General features: G+C 40.4%; 1 protein-coding gene across 2 annotated transcripts in view; it reads left to right on the top strand.

The window, feature by feature from the left end:
- The window catches only part of PCCA (propionyl-CoA carboxylase subunit alpha), a 219414-nt gene that overhangs the window by 98703 nt on the left and 99764 nt on the right, over positions 1 to 20947 (top strand). For both annotated transcript variants that reach the window (XM_053384482.1, XM_053384481.1), the window contains exons 16-18: positions 656 to 731; positions 12171 to 12281; positions 18830 to 18932. In XM_053384482.1, coding sequence (XP_053240457.1) covers positions 656 to 731; positions 12171 to 12281; positions 18830 to 18932 — 290 coding nt within the window. The remainder of the gene's footprint in view (positions 1 to 655; positions 732 to 12170; positions 12282 to 18829; positions 18933 to 20947) is intronic.

Here is a 20947-nt window from a genome sequence, read left to right as displayed (position 1 = left end):
CTATTTGAGCACAATATACAACCAGGAGGCTTAGTTTGGGCAGGGGTTAAGAATACTGGTGTCAGGCTGAAGCCCTTAAAGCCCATATCCATAGGCCACATCAGCTGAAACCAATTGCAGGAACTAAGACTAAGACCAATATTGGCATCAAGGTCTGAACCAATAATAATTACTTGGGTTCCAATATCCAAGGGTTGTAGGGTCTTGCTGAAATCTTGCTACCACCTAGAAGGGCTTTGCTGGACAGCTTTTTTTTTTTTTTAATGCTAGAGGACGATTTCACTGCCATCACACAAATGGGTTCCTACTTTTGTTTTGTTGTATACGCTTCACCACCTGTGTTCAAGTCAACTCCCTAATGGTTTCATTGTCTGGTGATTTTGTGGCATCTTGCTTACCTTTAAAGAAAGCATTGGATAGTCTCAAAATATTTATTTGCTAAATTTATATTTTGGCTTTCCTCCCAAAGGTGCCTAGGATGGCCAACAAGAGATAAAACAATAAAAATGTTTAAAGCATTTAAAAATCTCATTAAAAACTGAAAATTATAAACATCAAATTGAGACCTAAAAACCTCTACCACCAAATAATATTTTGATGGTCCTAACTTTTTATATATCATTTCTATATATCATTTTGTGTATGTGTGCTTTAGCTGATCACCTATGGATCCAATAGAGCTGAAGCTTTACGAAGAATGGAAGAGGCCTTGGATAGTTACGTTATTAGAGGTAAATTCAATAATATGGGATTCTAATGCAATTGTCCATGGAAAAGCTTTTGAAATGTTAGTTTGACAAATTCAAGGAAACTTGTGTTAAATTAAGAAAAATATATTTGGTTGGTTTGTTTTGCGGCACACCAGGCTGGTTTAATTTATGCATTTTACTATTTTGCATTCTTAAAATTTTAATACCACACAAAGTGACACAGTTTTCTTACCAGATAAATAACTGTATATGTAAAATAGCTACACTAGATTATACCAGTGCCAGAAAGTTGACTCTTTTCAATGCCTTGTCCAAACATTTTATCCAGGTAAGCTTATTCAGACATGTGGGTGTGGATGTTTTTGAATCTTTCTACTTGTCAATTTTACTTATTTTTTAAAGTTTTGAATAATTTAAATGTTTATGTTAAGCTTTATAGAGATTTTAGCACAATTAAACGATATATATGTTTTGCTAAATAAAAATAAAAGTAATTAGACCTCCTATTTCCCTATATCTGGCAGTTCTGATTACTTGGCCCACAGTTTCTTAGCTCCCAGAGTTCTGTTCCTCATTCTGTCCTGTTTGAGCAGCTGCATGTAGCCTTTGCTGTATTGTAGTAAGCAATATGAAAAGTTCCCCCTCGCCTACTATTTTTATTAGCTTGTCTTTTCCTTCAGCTTCGATTTATTTTTGACGTTGATGTTATCAAACTGCCACTAGGAAACGGTCACATGTGGAAAGAGCTATTGCTCCAAAGTTGGCATTGTAGCAGTAACCTGTAAGTTTGGAAGGTGTACTTTCTGATAAAAAATGTTTATGGAATGCAGGCCAGGGTATAACATGACATTTGTAGTCACATGCAAATAATGTATATTCTTTCCTTCTCCCAATTCTTTTTATGTGTATTTATTAGTGTTTGCCTACCAGTCGGTAAAGACGGTGATGTGATAATATTTAGAAACAGGATTTCGGGGGAGTAGTGTCGTTTTCCTCATCTCTCAAAGCAAGTTGTCTCCTTCTGAGGTTTACTTTTCTCCATTAGAGATAACCGTGTAAATCCAACACTGCAGGATTTTCAGTTGCTTGATGTCTTTCCACATAACCCCCATTGCTAAACTCCAATAAATCAGTGCATTAAAAGAAAGAAATATAGAAAGCCCGCTCCCCTTTCCCACTTCTCCACTGCTTATGTGACCTTTTCACAGAAAGAAGAGACCAGTAACCTGAGAGCTTCAACAAGTCTCTTTCTGTCTTTAATGAAATCCATCCAACTGCTGAAAAATCCTGGCGAAATTATACTTCTTACCTTTTATTGTTTTTCTAACGTGGTTCTTACTTAGGTGTACAGCATTTTTTTTTTTTGTCTGCTGTAAAAATGTGGCTCAATTGGACAGTTGTCATCTGAACCCCAAAGATTCTGAGTTCCATACACAATCAGAACGCAGCATTTGGCCAAAGGCGCAAGAATAGCCAAAATAATATCTGGCTTTATTTTTAGTGCTAATATAAAACATACTTGCCCTGACCCTCATGCACATGGGAGCCAAAGTTTTTTGGCACATGTTGAGTTCCTAAATCACTACAATGTTGGTGTCAACTGCAGGTTGGTGTCTGATGTTGGAGTGAAAGGGAAGTCCATTGTTGCTTGGAACTCAGTGCACATATCAGACCACGTTTGGAGCCTGGGATCAAACTTGTGTTCCCAAAAGTGCCTTAAGGATTTTCCTAATTGAAGAATATTCCATTGGGAGTATAAACTCTAAAATAGGATTGTATGTTTATATTGCGTGAAAATTTAAAAAGAGTGATTTGTTCGTTTTAAACAAAACTGAACCAAAGTAAAGCTACATGTTCTGTTGATGGTTCCAGTTTGCAAAACATATTTCCAATTTTTCAAACTCTGATTGGCTTGATTGGAATCCTGAATTCTGCAACAGCCCAAAGACTGTTAAAGATCACTAAATTTTTGAAATGCCGACCTCCTGATCGGCAAGTCCTAGGCCCACAGCACCACCTGCGTCCCTTCTAAATTTGACTAAAAAGAAGCAACTTGCCTAGAACAAAAAGTAAAGCAAAAATATTCAGGATAAGAATAGGATCTGCTTTTTTCCAAAATATATTTTACTATGGGTAGTATCCAACTATGTCACATTCACAACAGATCCATTGGGTTTTATTCAGCTAAGTCCCATTCAGAGTAGACCCATTAAAGTTAATGAATCTAAGTTATGTCCAGTAACTTCAGTGGGTCTGCTCTGAGTTGGACTAATGTTGAATGCCATTCATTGAAATAAATGGTGTTTGGCATGACTAGCCTGTCCATTTATTTCAGTGGGCCTACTTTGCACATGACTTAGATGCAATACCTGTGATTTTTTTTTAATTAAAAAGTGCAAATATTTGAATTTGTTGATATTTTATAGCACATGTCCATTCTAGATCAAATAACCAAAATATTTTAATAGTCAAGGAGAACCAAGTGCATGGGGGAAAGGGTTTGCATTCTTGAATCGATGTCGCCTGTAGCCTGTGTGGAAGGAATGCATCATGAATTAACATGAAAAGAGCCTGCTGGATCAGGCCAGTGGCCCATCTAGTACAGCATTCTGTTCTCACAGTGGCCACCCAGATGCCTGTGGGGAAACCAGCAAGCAGGATTCGAGCACAGGAGCACTCTCCCTGCCTGTGACTTCCAGCAACTGGTATTCAGATGCATTATTGCCTTCAAATTCAGAGGACAAGTTTGTTTTACATTGCCTATGTTTTATTTAGGGTAATTAAAAATCTTCAAAGTGTTCAAGCCTGTGTAGTTTTCTTAATTGGCAACAGAAACGCATACCCTTTACTGAAGATAAGTTATTCAGATGAACAAAATAGCACAATTGTGCTTAGTCAGCATGAATGTTACTGTTTTGCATGCTTTATTCTGAACATGACACTTTACTGAATTTGTAGAAGATTTCACACACAGCGACAGGAGTGATGAGTAGGGCTTAATGTGTCCTGTAATCTTTACTTCATCCATAAATGAGTTGTGAATTTTTTCTTTAAAATCCTCACTGATATGGGACATAATAGACTTCGTTCTTGTTCAGGAAAAAATGTGGATGGAACGAACATACAGTCTGAGATCATTGTATCATTATGCATCAAAGACAGAATCTCCACCCTTCCTTTCTTTGGTGTATAACATAGAAGTGTCAAATGTTGAAAACCAAAAATGCTCCTGTGGAAAATTCTGGATTTCTGGGCAAGGAATTCTGGGAGGTGCGCCAACTAGAGTCAGGTTTTCCTTAGCTAATCCCTTGGCTAGTGACACACTAGAACCCTGCTAATATGGTGATAATTTTGCAACCAGTGTCTGGCCTCGGTTTTGTGCTGCTGGGGGACTTGTGTTTGCTGCTGTTACTGTAAAGACTCAAAAGTCCATAGTAGCTCATACCTGCTCTCGATGAATGACATCAGTGTAATGAAATCCTCCCAAATATATTCGTAGCCCTTGTAGAAAAGATCACTGATCTCCTGCCCCACCCCATCATGGCTGAGTATCGAGTCATGTTTCTCCTGCCAGATATTCAAATTCCCCAGGATACAGTTTAGAATGTCTGACAGGAACATGGGGGAAAACCAGGCTTGATTTACTGTAATTTATCTTGTATTTATATTGTAATTTTAAGTTGTGAACCGCCCTGCGATCTGCGAATGCAGGGCAGTAAACAAATGTAATAAATAATTATAATTATAATTTACCCCCCCAAATGGCCCATCTTGGCTTTATCCAACTCTGGTTTAATGTCATAACAAATGCCAGTATTCCAGAAAATGAAGAGCATTTTATATTGTTAAGTACAAATACTATTATTTGTACTTAATCTATGCCAGAATACAAGTCTAGCTTTTAAGATTTTCGTAAGATGGCTAACTTTGCCATCTTCATGTTTGGTTTCTAAAGTGTATGGCTTTCCCTTAAACTTTCAGAAGCAAGCAGCTGTTTTATGTACACTTGTTAGAGATCTGGATAGCCAGTTGACTTAGATCTAATTGATGTCTACATTGCAATTAAGACTTTTCATGTATGGGACTCTTTGACTGATAAATTAAGTATCCATTATTCAGGATTTTCTAGAATTTATCCATACATCAAGTCAGATCTTCAAAAAGCTATTTAGCTGAAATTGCCGTAGCTCCTTAGTGGAACACCTTTACAGAACTAAGATTCAATGTAATGCCCTCTGGCCATAATAAAACAATAGCCTTGGAACAGTATTACCCCACTTAGAGGTTTCATGTAGACGTTAAAGAGCATATGGAATAAAACTGGCAAGGGTTCAGAGCACAAGTGACTGATCCAAGCACCTTGTCCACATCCTCAAGCCTTACTGACTGAAACTCATCCAGTACTAACAGGACTAGAGTGTGCTCTGGACACCCCTTGAGATTCACCTGCTATAATGGCGGAATCAAGATCCCAGTGGATGCAAGTGATTTTGTCCTCAAAATTATTTGCAGCCAAGCCACAGTGAGATACATTACTTCAGCATTCCTGCTCTAGAAAGCCCCCTGATTCTGTATTTGAGGGACACCCCTAGAATATAGTGTTAGAGGAAAAGAAAAACCTCTCTCCATAGATTGGAGGTAAATATACAACAAGACAATTTTTTGTTTGTTTGATCAGCCATAGAGAGCCTAGGGCTTGCCGATCAGAAGGTCGGCAGTTCGAAATCCGGCAACAGGGTGAGCTCCCGTTGCTCAGTCCCAGCTCCTTCCAACCTAGCAGTTCGAAAGCACGTCAAAGTGCAAGTAGATAAATAGGTACCACTCCGCTGGGAAGGTAAACAGCGTTTCCGTGCACTGCTCTGGTTCACCAGAAGTGGCTTAGTCATGCTGGCCACATGACCCGGAAGCTGCCTGCTGACAAACACTGGCTCCCTTGGCCTATAGAGCGAGATGAGCGTGCAACCCCATAGTCATCCGTGACTAGACCTAATGGTCAGGGGTAACTTTACCTTTACCTTAAGAACAAATGTGCGTTATTGATATAGGCCAGGTGTAGGGAACCATTTCCCTGCTCTGTTGGGAGCTGCAAACTAATGGTGGGCAGAGTTGCAACTGGTGGAGAGTGGGGCGGGACCAAAGGCAGGCAGGGCCACCATGATTGTTTACTTCTCCCATCCTCCTCCCTCTTCTTCCACCTTCTGCAGCCTACTGGAGAAGGGATAAATTGCTCTTGCCGGAGATATTGCCTGTTCAAAGTGCTCCACCCCCTTCTCCAAGCTTCCCTCCCCTGCATAGAATTAGGCCAAGGGTTGAGGACCATTGTGCAAGTTAATCTATTAATTAATAATAATAATAATAATAATAATAATAATATGAATGGAAGCTATATCAAGAACTCAGACCCTGGCGGTGGTTCTTGTTCAATGCTCCACACACCTCTCCTTTCAGCAAACTCCCATCAAATATACTGTGGCACACATGCACAATAGTTACTGTGGCACATAGGTAAAAGGTAAAGGTGACCCCTGACCATTAGGTCCAGTTGTGACCGACTCTGGGGTTGCGGCGCTCATCTCGCTTTATTGGCCAAGGGAGCCAGCGTACAGCTTCCAGTTCATGTGGCCAGCATGGCGAACCAGAGCAGCGCACGGAAACGCTGGAGCGGTACCTATTTATCTACTTGCACTCACCCCGTCGCGGGGATTCAAACTGCTGACCTGATTGGCAAGTCCTCAGCTCTGTGGTTTAACCCACAGCGCCACCTGCTTCATAGGCACATAGGTACATGGATGCAATTATGCACATACAGCATTTGAGATAAAATAATTGAAAACAGAAGCCTGCCCTTCTGAGATGATGAAGCGCATATGTAAGGAAACCTCGTGAATATTTGTACCAGGATAGTTAATAGACAGGGGTGGGGGGAGGAAATGAAAGTAAATTCTGCGACAGATACCATTGTAGGCACAATTTGGTAACAGCCTGTAGTAAGAACATGACAAGTTACAATTGACCTTGGGTGCCTTTCCAAAGCATATAGTTTCATGATATTGCACTTGTTGCTGGGAATGTAGCCTCAGTTTCAGGCCATTTATACGTGGGTGTTTTAAAAGGGGTAGGGCATGTTCATAGTTTCCACACCCATGACCCCTGCTCTGCACAGACATATATCTTCATTAAATCCGTTGGAATACAGACCCGGGGTAAATCAAAGCAAGCTTTCTTTCGTTGGTTGCAAATCATAGAATGGAAGCTGCGCTGAAAACAATTGGGGTGCAGATCAGGAATTATTACTACAGGGCACAGTGAAGAAAAGAACAAGAGAAGACAAAAACAGAAATTTCAAAGAACAGAAGCTTTTGGGGGCAGGAGAGGTTAACAGTAGGGAGAAAGAAAAGGAGATATGAAATAAGGCTGAACCTGACCCAGAGTAGATTAAATAGAAATAAAGTGTAGCTGTGGTAGTGGGAACAGTGTGGAAAGTATAAAAAAATAGTCTGGAGGGAAATGCCAGGAAAAGGAATTGAAGAAGAATTTATTTTGAGTACTTTGCTTTTTGCCTCTGCACAAATTTCATGCTTCTTGTTTATGAAATAGTCTAAACTCTTCCTGGCAGTGGGTAGTAGCCACTGAAACTAAATGAGGATGGGTGGGAACCCTTCCAGCCAAAGCCCTCTTAGCTCCACAAGGCAGAAATCACAAATACACTTACTGGAGCATAAGCTCCTGTATTGAAAACTGGGGTTACTTGTAATAAACATGCTTAGGATTGCACTGCATGTCCAGCTTCTGTACCTGAAAAAGCAATTTTGTTAGGCATATTGATACATATGTATATTGATGTATATGCAGAGGTACCATCATTTTATTTGTACTAGCTCAGTTAGCTTTTGATCTAGAGGGCTCAGTGGTGAACCCTACTTGTGCAGCAAGCCTTCCGACTTTTCAGGAAACAAATCCTCCAATAACCTTAAAAAGAAAAACATTTCCAGAAAGGACAATGGGAACATTAAGAGCTGCAGCAAAGACAGGGAGACTGATGGCGGGGGAGTTCCACAAGCTCTTGCATGTACCTAATAAACTTTTCCATTGTGGTACATGTCTTTATAATTGTTAAGGGCCACTGTAGATGCTGAATGCGTTAATCCATGGGTAGGCAAACTAAGGCCTGGTGGCCGGATCTGGCCTTCTAAATCCGGCCCGTGGACGGTCTGGGAATCAGCATGTTTTTACATGAGTAGAATGTGTGCTTTTATTTAAAATGCATCTCTGGGTTATTTGTGGGGCATTGGAATTCGTTCTTTTCCTCCCCCAAAATATAGTCCGGCCCCCCACAAGGTCTGAGGGACAGTGGACCGGCCCCCTGCTGAAAAAGTTTGCTGACCCCTGGTTAATCCGTTTCTGACTACTTGTACATGTGCTAGCACTAAAAGCAAGTAGTATAAAGAGCAGCACCTTGGCTTGTGGAGGGGGAAGGGGAGCACCGTGTGTTGGAAGAGGTTAATCCTCCTATTGCTGATGCCCCAATGCAAATCCACCCCCCCCCCGGGCTGATCCCTCTCCTGCCTGTTCAAGCACTCCCTTAACACTGCATGCTAAGGAGCTGTTGCTAAAAGCCGTAGAATTTTGTGGGATGGAGGTAATCTTTAGCACATAGTACTGTTGCAGCTAGGGACGCGGATGGCACTGTGGGTTAAACCACAGAGCCTAGGACTTGCTGATCATAAGGTCGGCGGTTCGAATCCCTGCGATGGGGTGAGCTCCCGTTGCTCCATCCCAGCTCCTGCCAACCTAGCAGTTCAAAAGCATGTCAAAGTGCAAGTACATAAATAGGTACCGCTTCAGCGGGAAGGTAAACGGTGTTTCTGTGCACTGCTCTGGTTTGCCAGATGCAGCTTAGTCATGCTGACCACATGACGCCAGCTCCCTCAGCCAGTAAAGCGAGATGAGCGCCGCAACCCCAGAGTCGGTCACGACTGGACCTAATGGTCAGGGGTCCCTTTACCTTTACCTTTACTGTTGCAGCCTTGAGAGTTAAGTGTAAGTTGCATTGAAATTTTAAAAAGATGTCAACTTGAATATAATTACAAAATCAAATGCATCTTCCATAAACTTATTTCATATAGGTCCAAGTGATAAGGGCTGTATGTTTGTATTTGACAAATGGCACATTGATTCAAGCATGACATTTTTGCAGTGAACATGGAGTTACATTGTTGGCACTGAACGTTGTTTTTCCTTCACTTATTTTTCATAATAATTTTCAAGAGGCTGAATGCAACAGATCTTAATTCTCTTGTCTTTTTCCCTTTAGTACTATTTGAATAAAATGGAATACCTATTAAATGCCAACATGTACAGTGCATTTCTAAGATAGTCTTTCAAAGCAGCAAAGCTCAATTATTATTATGCAATTTAAATCTCTCATAAAAATGAATTTAATGCTTTTGCAACTAATAACTATGCAAATAAAGTTCTTTCCATTCCACTTAACACAATTAAAATTCTCAGCAAGTTAAATATATTGAATTGTTTATCTATGGAGAGACATGTAGGACACCAATTAAGTTTACATGGATAAATGCAGATTTGTGTTTTGTGAATGTCAAGTTGACAGAAGCTTAATATTGTAAAAAGGGCTAATCAACACAGAATATGTTTAGTGTCAGTAAATATTTACACTGAAGAATGTTTCCCATGAATGATGAGGTACAACAGTCAGCTTATTCTGAATTTTACTAATTAAATTCTATGACTTGTAGATCACCACATTCATACCATTTATGTATAATTTTTTTACAATGTGTATGATTCCATGATAAATATAAAGACTCCGGTGATAAAGGACATATGGGCAAATCTCTTCATTCCTCCCCCTCTTTCCCCCATTATTTGAAGTTGTTGATAAATTGTTGCTTCAGTTCTGTTTTGGAGATAGGAGATAAAATGTTTTGGTAGTTCGTACTGGCTGTCCGCGCCAACAGCCTTCATTGTTGCAGGGTTTGGTGCAGGATCGGCCGGTATGTGACCCTTGAGGCCTTTTTTGGCAGCCCTCTGCAACATTTGATGCCCCTCATAGCCCTTGTGCTGCTGCATGAGGTGCTGGGCTTTGGGAAGAAGGTGTGAGGGCTCTCACAGGGTCCTTGAATCCTCCCACCTCTGTCCCAGAGCCTAGTTAGTGTTTTTACAGCTTTGGGATGGAGGTACCAGAGCCTCATGCAACCTTCCCCAAGCCCTGGGTTTGGGAAGGCAGTGTGACAAAACAGTGTGCTGCCCGCGGGTTCAGTGTTGAAGTATTCTTGCAGCCCACTTGGTATGAAAAGTTGGGGCGCCCTGTTCTAGTGCATTAGAAGTGATTGGGACTAGGGAAGTAGGGACGCCCTACTCAAATCTTGTATTAGTGGTTACCAGCCATGGCCACAGAACAGCCAGCAGGAAAATGTGTATTAAATTTTTGAAAGATAGTATTTACCTGGTCCCCTCACCAGCACTCCTTCCCCAACTAATCTATTCTCTTGGGAATTTGTTGGATTATGATTATTCTCCTGTCTATTGAGTGTGGGTTTTTTGCTATTTTGTTAGGGTTGTTTTATAGGTTATTGTGTGTTTCTTGTTGTGATGTATTGTTCTTTTGTACTGAATTTATGCCATGCTTCATGATTTTAAAACTTGTAAGTGCTTGGAGACTGTCAAACGACTAATAAATTGAATAAATGAGAGAGAGAGAGAGAGAGAGAGAGAGAGAGAGAGAGAGAGAGAACACGACCTTATTATACTGTGTGGAATAAAAAAAGGAAGGGAATGTTTACCATGCAAATCCAAGCTTTTGTGTCCATCATCCCCGTTACCCAGGCAAATCTTACCATTTGTGTGTGCCCCATCCACTTCTTGGGACATAGAACAAATCTGCAACATCATTCTTATTTTCTGTCCCCTCACCCCCCATTTTTTGGCATTGTGAATGAACAGTATAGAAGTTACAGATTTCATTATGTTTCCAGTTTTTGTGGCTTTGGTCTCAGCTGCTTGGATTACCAAATGTGGTACAGAAGGAAATATCATTGCACGATGGATGTAATATAAAGTTCAGTGCGCATGGAGACTGGCCTCTGTTTGATCCTGTGAGAATGTGGGGTTAATGTCTGGCTGGTGTTTTGGAAGCAGCAGGTAGCCAAGAGTAAACTCCTATAGGGGTCCAGATTTCTGTAGCCTCATAGTTATTCACACAGATGGGGGATACCTTGTGAACTTTCACTGAGGTCAAGCTAAACTGCAAATCATACTTTGAAATTTCTGAAGTCTTAGGAACGTTGTGATTGAGGCTAGAGCACCACGGCTTTCAAGTTGTTTGGCGGAGTAGGTTTGCTTAAGTCTCACAAATTTGGTGTTAGAAATAGCTGAAGATAGACTTGTGAGCTCTTATGGAAAGGGAAAATTGCATGTTAAAATGCTTATTTACATTTTCAAGATACTAGATCCTATGGATTGCAGGAGCTTCTGATTTCTCTCCACATAGTTTGGCATGAATAAAAATAATATTTGATTTTAGTTCTTGGGGCAATCAATAGAAAAAGAGATCCCTGTCATCAGTCATCAGCTATCACATCACCAGGGATCTTACAGCAGTTTGGTCAAGAAATAAAAAAGTGGATTGTGTTTTTTAGCATTTACTCAGTCTGGGAACGTGTGGCATTATATGCGTAACTGCTGAATTTGAACTCAGGAAACAAATATATATTGCAGTATTTTCATCGGTGGCTTTTCGTATTTACAAGTTGAATATCTATATATTACTTCATTAATCTTACATGTTTGTCTGGGAATTTTTGTTACCCTGAATGTGGATTATGTTTGATTCAATGGTATTAAAAGTTATTTTGACTGCAGAGTCCAGTTACAAATATTTTACTGCAGTTGACATGGGAATGTGAGTTTCAAAGTTAACAGGTGGTTCATAGACTGACTTAGCTTAATCATATCCCCAGCATCTTACAATATAAAAAGTTTTGAAGTGTTCATTGTTTAAGAATTGGTTCTTAAGCTATATCAGTAAGATGTATAGGTTGTGTCTCAGTGTTTAAGGGGGAAGAACAACATAAAATAACAATAACAATAATATCACAATATAGGAGAAAATGGCTTAGAAAGTGAACCAAAGTGAACACAGAAAGACTGAAGAGTTTTACAACTTGGCTATATGCACCACTTTAATATTTGTCGTGTGTAACGGCAACTGTAAGTTCCAAGCTGAATGACAGTGCAGTACTGTAAAATAACATTTATCCATACATTTTGCATCTGGGTCTTTCATTATTGTTAGGGTGCTCCGAGTTGTCCACCTATTCCAAACACCAGCACTCCAAATATTTCTGCAGAGCATGTCCATTCTATTCCAGGTACCCTTTGTTATTTCAGCATTCATTAATAATCTAAGATGTCTAAATATTACTGTGTTTCCAGGTGTGGCCCACAATATTGCATTACTACGGGAAGTGATCATCCATCCACGCTTTGTCCAGGGAGACATCAACACAAAATTTCTTCCAGACGTGTATCCTGATGGCTTTAAAGGTTGGTCCTTAATGGAAATGTTAAGCATTTGGCTGGGAGCAAGGATGGCTGGGGGTGGGGTCATGTGTGAAAATTTCCTCTGAAATGGTTTTCTAATTATTCTTTGAACTTGGCTTTTTGGTCTCCCTAATTTTACTTTTAAAAATAATAGTGTATCTGAAAATTAAAGCAATAGTTTCCTTCAACTTCCAGGGAGACTAAAATTCAAGTTGGGTTTTTGGAACCCAGTCGATGTTGCTTTGAAGTGAAACTTTTTTTTCCCATAGCAAGATCTGTTGATTTAAGAGAGTGGCCTGGTTCCGAACCCATCCTCAGCTAGTAAAGTCTGGCATGCTGTTAATAAATGCTGGCATTCTGTGAAAGCATTGACTACATTGTGTTCCAGGAATCTATTTCTCATTGGAAGTCTGCATGATGGCAAGTTGGGTACTTATTCAGTCCAAAGGATTTACCAAGAGCTGGAAGAGCACTCCTAATTTATTTCATTTACACTAATAAACCATTTAATTAGTATAATATTGATCGAAAGTGGACTCAGGACATGGCTTTTGGAGAGACTTTGACTATGAGTTAGAAGAATATAGACAAGTAAGAAAAGGTCTTCTGAAAGAGAGAATTTACCGTGGCTGGGTTCCAAAAGATGTTAAATCTTGTAAGCAAGGAGAGATTTTATAAGATTCCCATATATGCTTCACTTTTGTTACTGTAGTGATAACTAAATAGTACAAGTGAATATTTGTTTCACAGTTCAGCTGTTGAGGCGGAGAATATATTTTTCTCTTCTTAAATTAGTGATTGACTGTTAGGGTGGCCATGTATCCTACTTTATAGTCCTCTTTTTGAAGGGATGTCAGAAAGAGAGCAGTCCTCTATTGAAGTCTTCCTCTGTTTGAGGGGCTGTCTAATCTGGTTTAACAATAATGAACCATAAGAAGGGAGAGTAGAGGTCTTGAAGTTGCCCATAAACAGCGCCTGTACAGCAGACAGGTCACAGTCTTCCCCAATATGGTGGGATGTATTGTAATTCTATTTAAATGATAGCAATTATTTCTACATTTTCCTCTAAACGCGTTTGCAGGTCACCCCCCCATTTGTATACTGTGTTTTGGTGATGCATTTTCTATATTTTGGCAATGTGTGAGTGCTGCACAGCTTGGGCTGTGTAACCGAAGCTTTATACCAAGTCATATGTTGTGAAGGAATGCATCTGTTCAACCATTTTGTTCTTAGCTTTTAAATGGCTGCTTTATGTTTAAAGGCTGTTTTTGCCATGGTGTTTAAGAGGTCACAGGAAGTTCAGAAGGGCAGCTCAGGGAAATGAAACTTAAAAGGGGGTGGGGGGAGAAAATTATGGGAACTAGAAACTTAAAACAAACTACCAGTATTCTGATTGACTAACAGTTGTGGACAAGGGAGCAGTTGTGTATCTAAGTAAAGTGGGCAAGAGAAATGTTAGTGTTGGCAAGTTGGGAAACTCAAGAGAGAGGGAAAAGCTAGAAATCCGAAGAAGTCAGGACTGAGAAGAAGGACGAAAGCCAAAAACAAGAAGACTGGATGCTGCACTGCTAATGCGTTTTATTACAATCAAGCGGTATATAAATCCCGTTAAATAAATAAAATTAAAAATTAAAAATGAGTTATAATGAGCTGAAATTGTGATCATAGCTAATGTAGGGAAAGCCTAGACCAGGGCTACATACATGCCATACATTTAAAGCAAAGTATCCTGGGAGTTGTAATTTAGCCCTTCCAGACCTGCAGTTCCCAATTTCTTCCTGAAATATCACAACAAGGGTTAAATTGCTGGTTTTCAAAACCCTTAGTAAAATCTCAATTTGTTACTGGTTCAACCTATATCTGATGCCTTCCTCTTTTCTCCCATTCCCAGCTTCTTTACCATACTACCCACAGTAGAGTGAGTTAACTGGTTCAGTAAGTAATGGGGCTGTGCATGGATTGCCCGATCCACCCTGTGGTCCCAAATTGTTACCCCCAGATTAGGCTGATCTGGGCCTCCTTTGTCCCCATGACACAGATGCACCCCCAAAGTAATTTAGGGTGAGTGTGTGTGAAGGGTTTTTAAAACTCTCTTTTAAAATAGGGTTGGGAGGGGGTGGGCGCAGCGTCAGAACTTCCTGCTTATCAGGAGGGTCTGATCCTGTGTGGTGCTTTTTCTTTACAAGTGGTTTCTTCTTTGCAGTTTCTCTGCCTTCTTCCCTCTCCTGCCTAACAGCCCATCCGCTGACAACCCTGGATGACTCTGGGCTGCTCAACCTGACCTGTTACAATCTGGATCTGTCTTGTAGAAGCATCGAATTGTAGAGTAGGAAGGGATCCTCATGGCCATCTAGCCCCAACCCCCAACAATACAGGAATCTCAACTAAAGCACCCATGACAGATGGCCACCTCAACCCGAATAAGGCTCAGATCCAGTGAAAGCACACTGGATGAAGAGGAAATGGGAGCATGTGCACAGCCAAAGTTTCAGAGGTTATAGGGCTATTTAGTTGAGACAGCCAGAAAATAAATACCGTATTTTTTGCTCTATAAGACTCACTTTTTCCCTCCTAAAAAGTAAGGGGAAATGTGTGTGTGTCTTATGGAGCGAATGCAGGCTGCGCAGCTATCCCAGAAGCCAGAACAGCAAGAGGGATTGCTGCTTTCACTGCGCAGCGATCCCTCTTGCTGTTCTGGCTTTTGAGATTCAGAATATTTTTTTTCTTGTTTTCCTCCTCTAAAAACTAGACATCTTGTGGTCTGGTGTGTCTTATAGAGCAAAAAATACGGTACTTCCACTTGTTAGGCAAAAGTGAGTACTACAGATGGGGCTATCCCTCTCATGGTGAAGGCTACAGCCTGTGGCATCATAAATAGCAGATCATAACATGTTGTAGAACAACAAATTATGATGATCTTCTCTTAACTTCCCAAATATATTGTTTCTATTTTCTCCCATGAGATAAGGTCCTATTCTTAACCCAATAATGTTCCCCTCATGAATTTGTAGAGTACTAATTACCAGTTTCCTCATTCTGCTCTTTGTATCAACAGATTTGGTAACAATCAATTTAATAAATTGAAGGTATTTCGTGACCCAAATTCATAGTACTGTTAATGAAATGGAAGAAGCTTCCAAAATTATGACTTAGAAGCCACTAATTTTGAATCATGGGTGTTGTTTTTTAGGTTATTGGGTTTACAGTTTTGAGTTTATATTTTGTATGGCTGCATAACATCTTTAGGAAAACCTTCCATTGCACTATAGCATAAGCCAAAAAGGTGTATAAACTTTAAAGAGAGTTCCTCTCTCAAAACTGATTTATATAATGTTTACTAAGTACTAAATAACAGCTAGGTGCTGCTGAATACATTGTATTAATTAAAGATAAAGGTCCTACCTGTATATGTACATTTTATCACTGTGATTGTCTTCAGACAAAAATATACATATAACTGGTGTAAACTGGTGGTGAAAGAATGTCGTGATTTCTGTGATTACTACAGTAATATTTAGTGCCATTAGACTTGTGGAAATCACTATAAAAGTATGTGTACTTCTACTCCTCATGGTATTTTCTGCATGTGACTCAGTATAAAGTGAGGTCAACTAGAGAAAAGCCACCTGGTAATGGACCCATGAAATTGGAGTGGAAATCCTTCAAATATTAGCAATACTACCCAATGAAATGGGGGACGCGGGTGGCGCTGTGGGTAAAACCTCTGCGCCTAGGACTTGCCGATCGTATCGTTGGCGGTTCGAATCCCCGCTGCGGGGTGCGCTCCTGTTGTTCGGTCCCAGCGCCTGCCAACCTAGCAGTTCGAAAGCACCCCTGGGTGCAAGTAGATAAATAGGGACCGCTTACCAGCGGGAAGGTAAACGGCGTTCCGTGTGCTGCGCTGGCTCGCCAGATGCAGCTTGTCACACTGGCCACGTGACCCGGAAGTGTCTGCGGACAGCGCTGGCTCCCGGCCTATAGAGTGAGATGAGCGCACAACCCTAGAGTCTGGCAAGACTGGCCCGTACGGGCAGGGGTACCTTTACCTTTACCTTTACCCAATGAAATAGGAAAATAGGGTGAACGGACGTGAGGGGGGGAGTAGCAGGGTACTGCACCCTCCCAATTCTGGGTGTGTGAAATCCTGTACCCATTTGTATAAATGGAGCTGTCAGTTTCAGGAATACATTTCTACTGTGCCTTGTTTCTCACTGAGATAAACCATTCCTTTTATGTTCAAAAATATGGTGTCTGATTATGATGCTTTTACTAATAGGCTTGTATAACGCAAATTACCCATGTGTTAGAAAAAATCCCCAAGATTTTTTAAAATTCAAGGATCAATAAAATAAACATTTTTTTTTACAACTTCTTTTAATTCTATGAAATATCTTGACAGCTTTCCTATTAACCTCAGCTGGCAACTTTTAATTAAATTTTTACTTGGAGTGGAGTACTTGACACATGTTCAGGCTAATTTTCAAGTGTATATGTTCCTCATGTGTCAGCTTTCATCAACACAAAGCAGCTTTTTAAAAAAGGCATTATTTCTTTTGCTTTGCATGCTGCAGTGACGGATTTACGATAGGCTTCTATATAATAAAGTATTGCAAATCCTGTAACCAGTAAGATCCCAAACTTTAAATAGGTGAAGGTTAAAATGTTTCTACTTTACTTCTCTACATTCAAACAAAATACTATTGCAACCTTTTGGTTTGGAAGAGGATCCAAAAAGATAATAGTATATTATGAAACAAGTGTTCTATTAGCTATTAATGAACCCCCCTCCCCACAGTTTACACAGAGGGTATTTCATGCAGGATCTTCATGTACACATGTGTATCTTCAAAGCCCAGGACATTTTGCGGCGAGCAGCTGCCATAGCTCTAAAGGGGAGCTCTTGGTGGGCATTTTTCTCAAGCAGGGATGCTCAGGTGGCAGAACTCCCTCCTATAGTCCTCTTTCATGTATCTTCTAGGCAGGAGAAGAGGCCAAGATCTCACAGGCAGCAAACAGATTTTTCTTACCAGTGGGTTTCACACTTTCTTCTCCATGGACCACTTGAAAATAGCTGAGAGTCTTGTTGGGCCACTTTATGAATTTTCTGCCTGTTGTAGGAATTGTAATGGGTTAAGCTAGATGCTGGGAGGCGGGTGGCACTGTGGGTTAAACCACAGAGCCTAGGACTTGCTGATCAGAAGGTCGGCAGTTCGAATCCCCGCGACGGGGTGAGCTCCCGTTGCTCAGTCTCTGCTCCTGCCCACCTAGCAGTTCGGAAGCATGTCAAAGTGCAAGTAGATAAATAGGTACCGCTGCAGCAGGAAGGTAAACGGTGTTTCCGTGCGCTGCTCTGGTTCGCCAGAAATGGCTTCGTCATGCTGGCCACATGACCCGGAAGCTGTACGCCGTCTCCCTTGGCCAATAAAGCGAGATGAGCGCCGCAGCCCCAGAGTTGGTCACGACTAGACCTAATGGTCAGGGCTCCCTTTACCTTTACCTTTAAGCTAGATGTTGTATGGATTTTAATGCAATTTTCATTGCTTCTTTTATTTCTTGTACCATGCTTTAGTATGTTACAGCACCCAGAGTAAGTTTGCTCAAGGGCTGATGCCCTGGGTAACCATGGCAAAAGCAACACAAGAGCAGTTTGGATGCTGCTTACGACCTGGCTCATACTTCTCTCTGAATAACACCCAGAAGCTCCGTAACAGCACAGATGCCTCTTTACATTTCCCACAATCCTGTGATTAGGCCCTGAGACATGTGGCTTCCTACTAGGAACTGTCTTTGCTTTATCAAGTCTTTGCTTTATCAAGTAAAGAACTGAAACCTTTGCTGCTTCAAGAGGTTTAGATACCCACCCAAATTTATTATCAGCTGCAGAATTGAGTCGCAGGATGCTTTGCAATGCTGTAGTTGCAATCCAGTTCTTCCATTGTAGGAATGTGCTTGACATTTATTGTTGGTATTGGTTCATTAAAGGTAAAGGTAAAGGATTGGTTCATTAGTAAAGTGCTGGAATTTGGTGCTGAAGATGCTTTGTTGCAGAGTCCTTCTGAATTTGGATCAAATGTAGATAGTGTTTCTGCTCGGAATGTCCACTGGGCTAATGGGGGAAATTTCTAAGTGGGGCGTGAGAGTAAGGTAAGCTGGAGACCCAGATATCTAAAAGACTGCCTACTCCTAATCAAATCTGCTTGACAGATGAAGACCTACTTAGATGCACATTTTAAGTTCTCCTGCCTTCTGAGGTGAGGTGGGTAATCACCGTGGACATAGACCTCTTAGTGGTAGAACCCAACATTTGGAATTCTCTCCTCAGGGAGGAATGCCAAGTGTCAGGCAAATATCTCTCTTTTTTTTAGGCTTCTAAAACATTTAAATCTGATTGCTGCTGGTTTTTACACCTTTTTTCTTTGCTGTTATTTATGTTTTATCCATTTTTTAAGCTGCCCTGAGAATTATTGCTGAACTGAAGGGCAGGGTATGAAATCTTGTAAAAATGGTTCTGATGCATATTACAGTTTTGAAAATTGATTTTTAAATCTTAGGACACACGTTGAAGGACTCTGAAAAAAGGGAGCTACTGGTAACAGCGGCGTCTTTGTATGTGATTGAACGACTTAGATCACAGAGATTTCTGGGAACGCCAAGGTAAGTTTGTTTGTAGAAAGTCATGTATACTGACTCACTTTATTAATGGTTCAGGTAGGTAGCTGTGTTGGTCTGACACAGTCAAAATAAAAAATAAAAATAAAAAATTGTCCAGTAGCACCTTAGAGACCAACTAAGTTTGTTCTGGGTATAACCTTTTGTGTGCATGCACACTTATTCAGATTTACATTTATTAATGGTGCTTTTGCATAGACAGAGGAACTGATCAGAATTTGCAAGATTTCATGATTCCCCCCCCCCCCAATTCTACTGATGCAATAAGACTTTTTTCTTTTCTTTTTTAAAATAAAAAGGGTACCTAACCCTGTACCACCAGTTACCAAATTATTTTAAATAGGCGACTATTTCCTGCTTGAAATGATTTTGGCGTTAAAGGTAGCATAGACGTAGACCAGGATACAGAAGATCATGCAACTAGTTCCACTTGTCCAACAAGCTTGTGCTTCCCAGACAGCAGTCATCTCTGGCAATCTGCTGCTGAAATTTAAAATTTCAGGGACAGTTTGTGATGATGTCATGTGAGCCTGCTTTTCAAAGAAAAAAGTTTTGAGATTTTACTAGATGGGTGCAAAACCTAACTGTTTCAACCCTAATCATAGTGACATGGTGAGTTGTGCTCGTGAAAAGATCCCTTTGGTTAGTGGGAAATGGAAAATTCACCTGAAAATTCCCTTTATGCATGGAAAGAAAGGTTAGTGACCATGCCATAGGTCATACTGACATATAATGCTAAGCCGTAGTTTATGGAGAAGTCTGAATGAATGTGAGTAAAGTGTTGGGCTCACACGCCTCCCCTCCTGTCTCCTTATCTAGCATGGCAGAGCTTAGTTTCATTTTTGTAGAAACCTGGGCTGGTTTTACATTCGAACCAAAGACCCTGGTTTAAAACCAAATCTGATTCCATTAACCGTCGGTCATGAAGCTGGCTTGTTAAACAGAGCAGCTTTGTTTTTGTTTTTAAAATAACAGCTTCCCTGATTCAAATACAGCACTTGTGATTTAACAGAATAGCCTATAAAGGAGGGGGGAGCCCCACCCAAATTCCAAAGTGCAAGTATTGCTATATAATAAATGCACAGTATTTTGTAATGCAAACTCTCTAGGCATATAGGAAAATATAGCCTCCCTTATTACCTTATTTCAGTTATTATTTCCTGTGTGAAGAAAGCATGACCTCTCTAGCTTTGGAGCATTAGCCACCTCTGTTGGACATCCTGAAAGGGTTTGCTTAAGTCGATATTGTGTCAGATACGCTTACCTTCTTCAGCTTGCTCTCTTAGTTGTGCTTTGCAACTTTTGTCTTGAGTCAAGTGTGATAAGTATTGGAGAACTGGCAGTTCTTGTTTGTGTTCCAGGCCAAATATCAAGCTTTTCCAATATAGTGAATTTTGAACGATTTGTTTACCTTTTTTTTGAGCAAGCTATGCTCTCAGTTTGCTTTGTTGATAATAGCTATAACATTTCCTAATGAAAGCAGGCTAGCAGACAAAACCTTAGGATTGCCAGGCCTATCATTTGGACTCATCTGTCAGGAAGAAAATCCACTTACATTCAAGTTGTTTGTGTTGCATGCACAACAGGGGGAAAAAAATCCGGTGATGGAGATCTCTGACCCCCTTTTTTGTGATTATATTCCATTGTCTGCCTCCTCTTATGTCAGAAAATCTTGTTGATAATGAACCTAAACCTATCTCTCTGCAATTTAAACCCATTTACCTTTCGGTCTGTCCTTAGTGATTATGACAACTAATAACGTTTTCCTGTTTTTTTACTAAAAGGGTTCTTAATAAATACTGACTGAGGTAAAAAATAAATTGCAGATAAATGGCTGCAACTTTTTGCAGAAAAAGAAAAGAAAAACCTGCTATGGTATACTTCGTCAACCCTTAACATGTGCTTGTGCCATGTTACATATCTGATTCTGCATTGGAGAAGGTGTCTGTTTGTCTAACCAATGGAGGACTAAAGGGCATAGTTAGCATTAGTTACTGTAA

Source organism: Podarcis raffonei, chromosome 4, assembly GCF_027172205.1.
Source record: "Podarcis raffonei isolate rPodRaf1 chromosome 4, rPodRaf1.pri, whole genome shotgun sequence".
NCBI classification, from domain to species: domain Eukaryota; kingdom Metazoa; phylum Chordata; class Lepidosauria; order Squamata; family Lacertidae; genus Podarcis; species Podarcis raffonei.
This window is presented reverse-complemented; position numbering and strand designations above follow the sequence as displayed.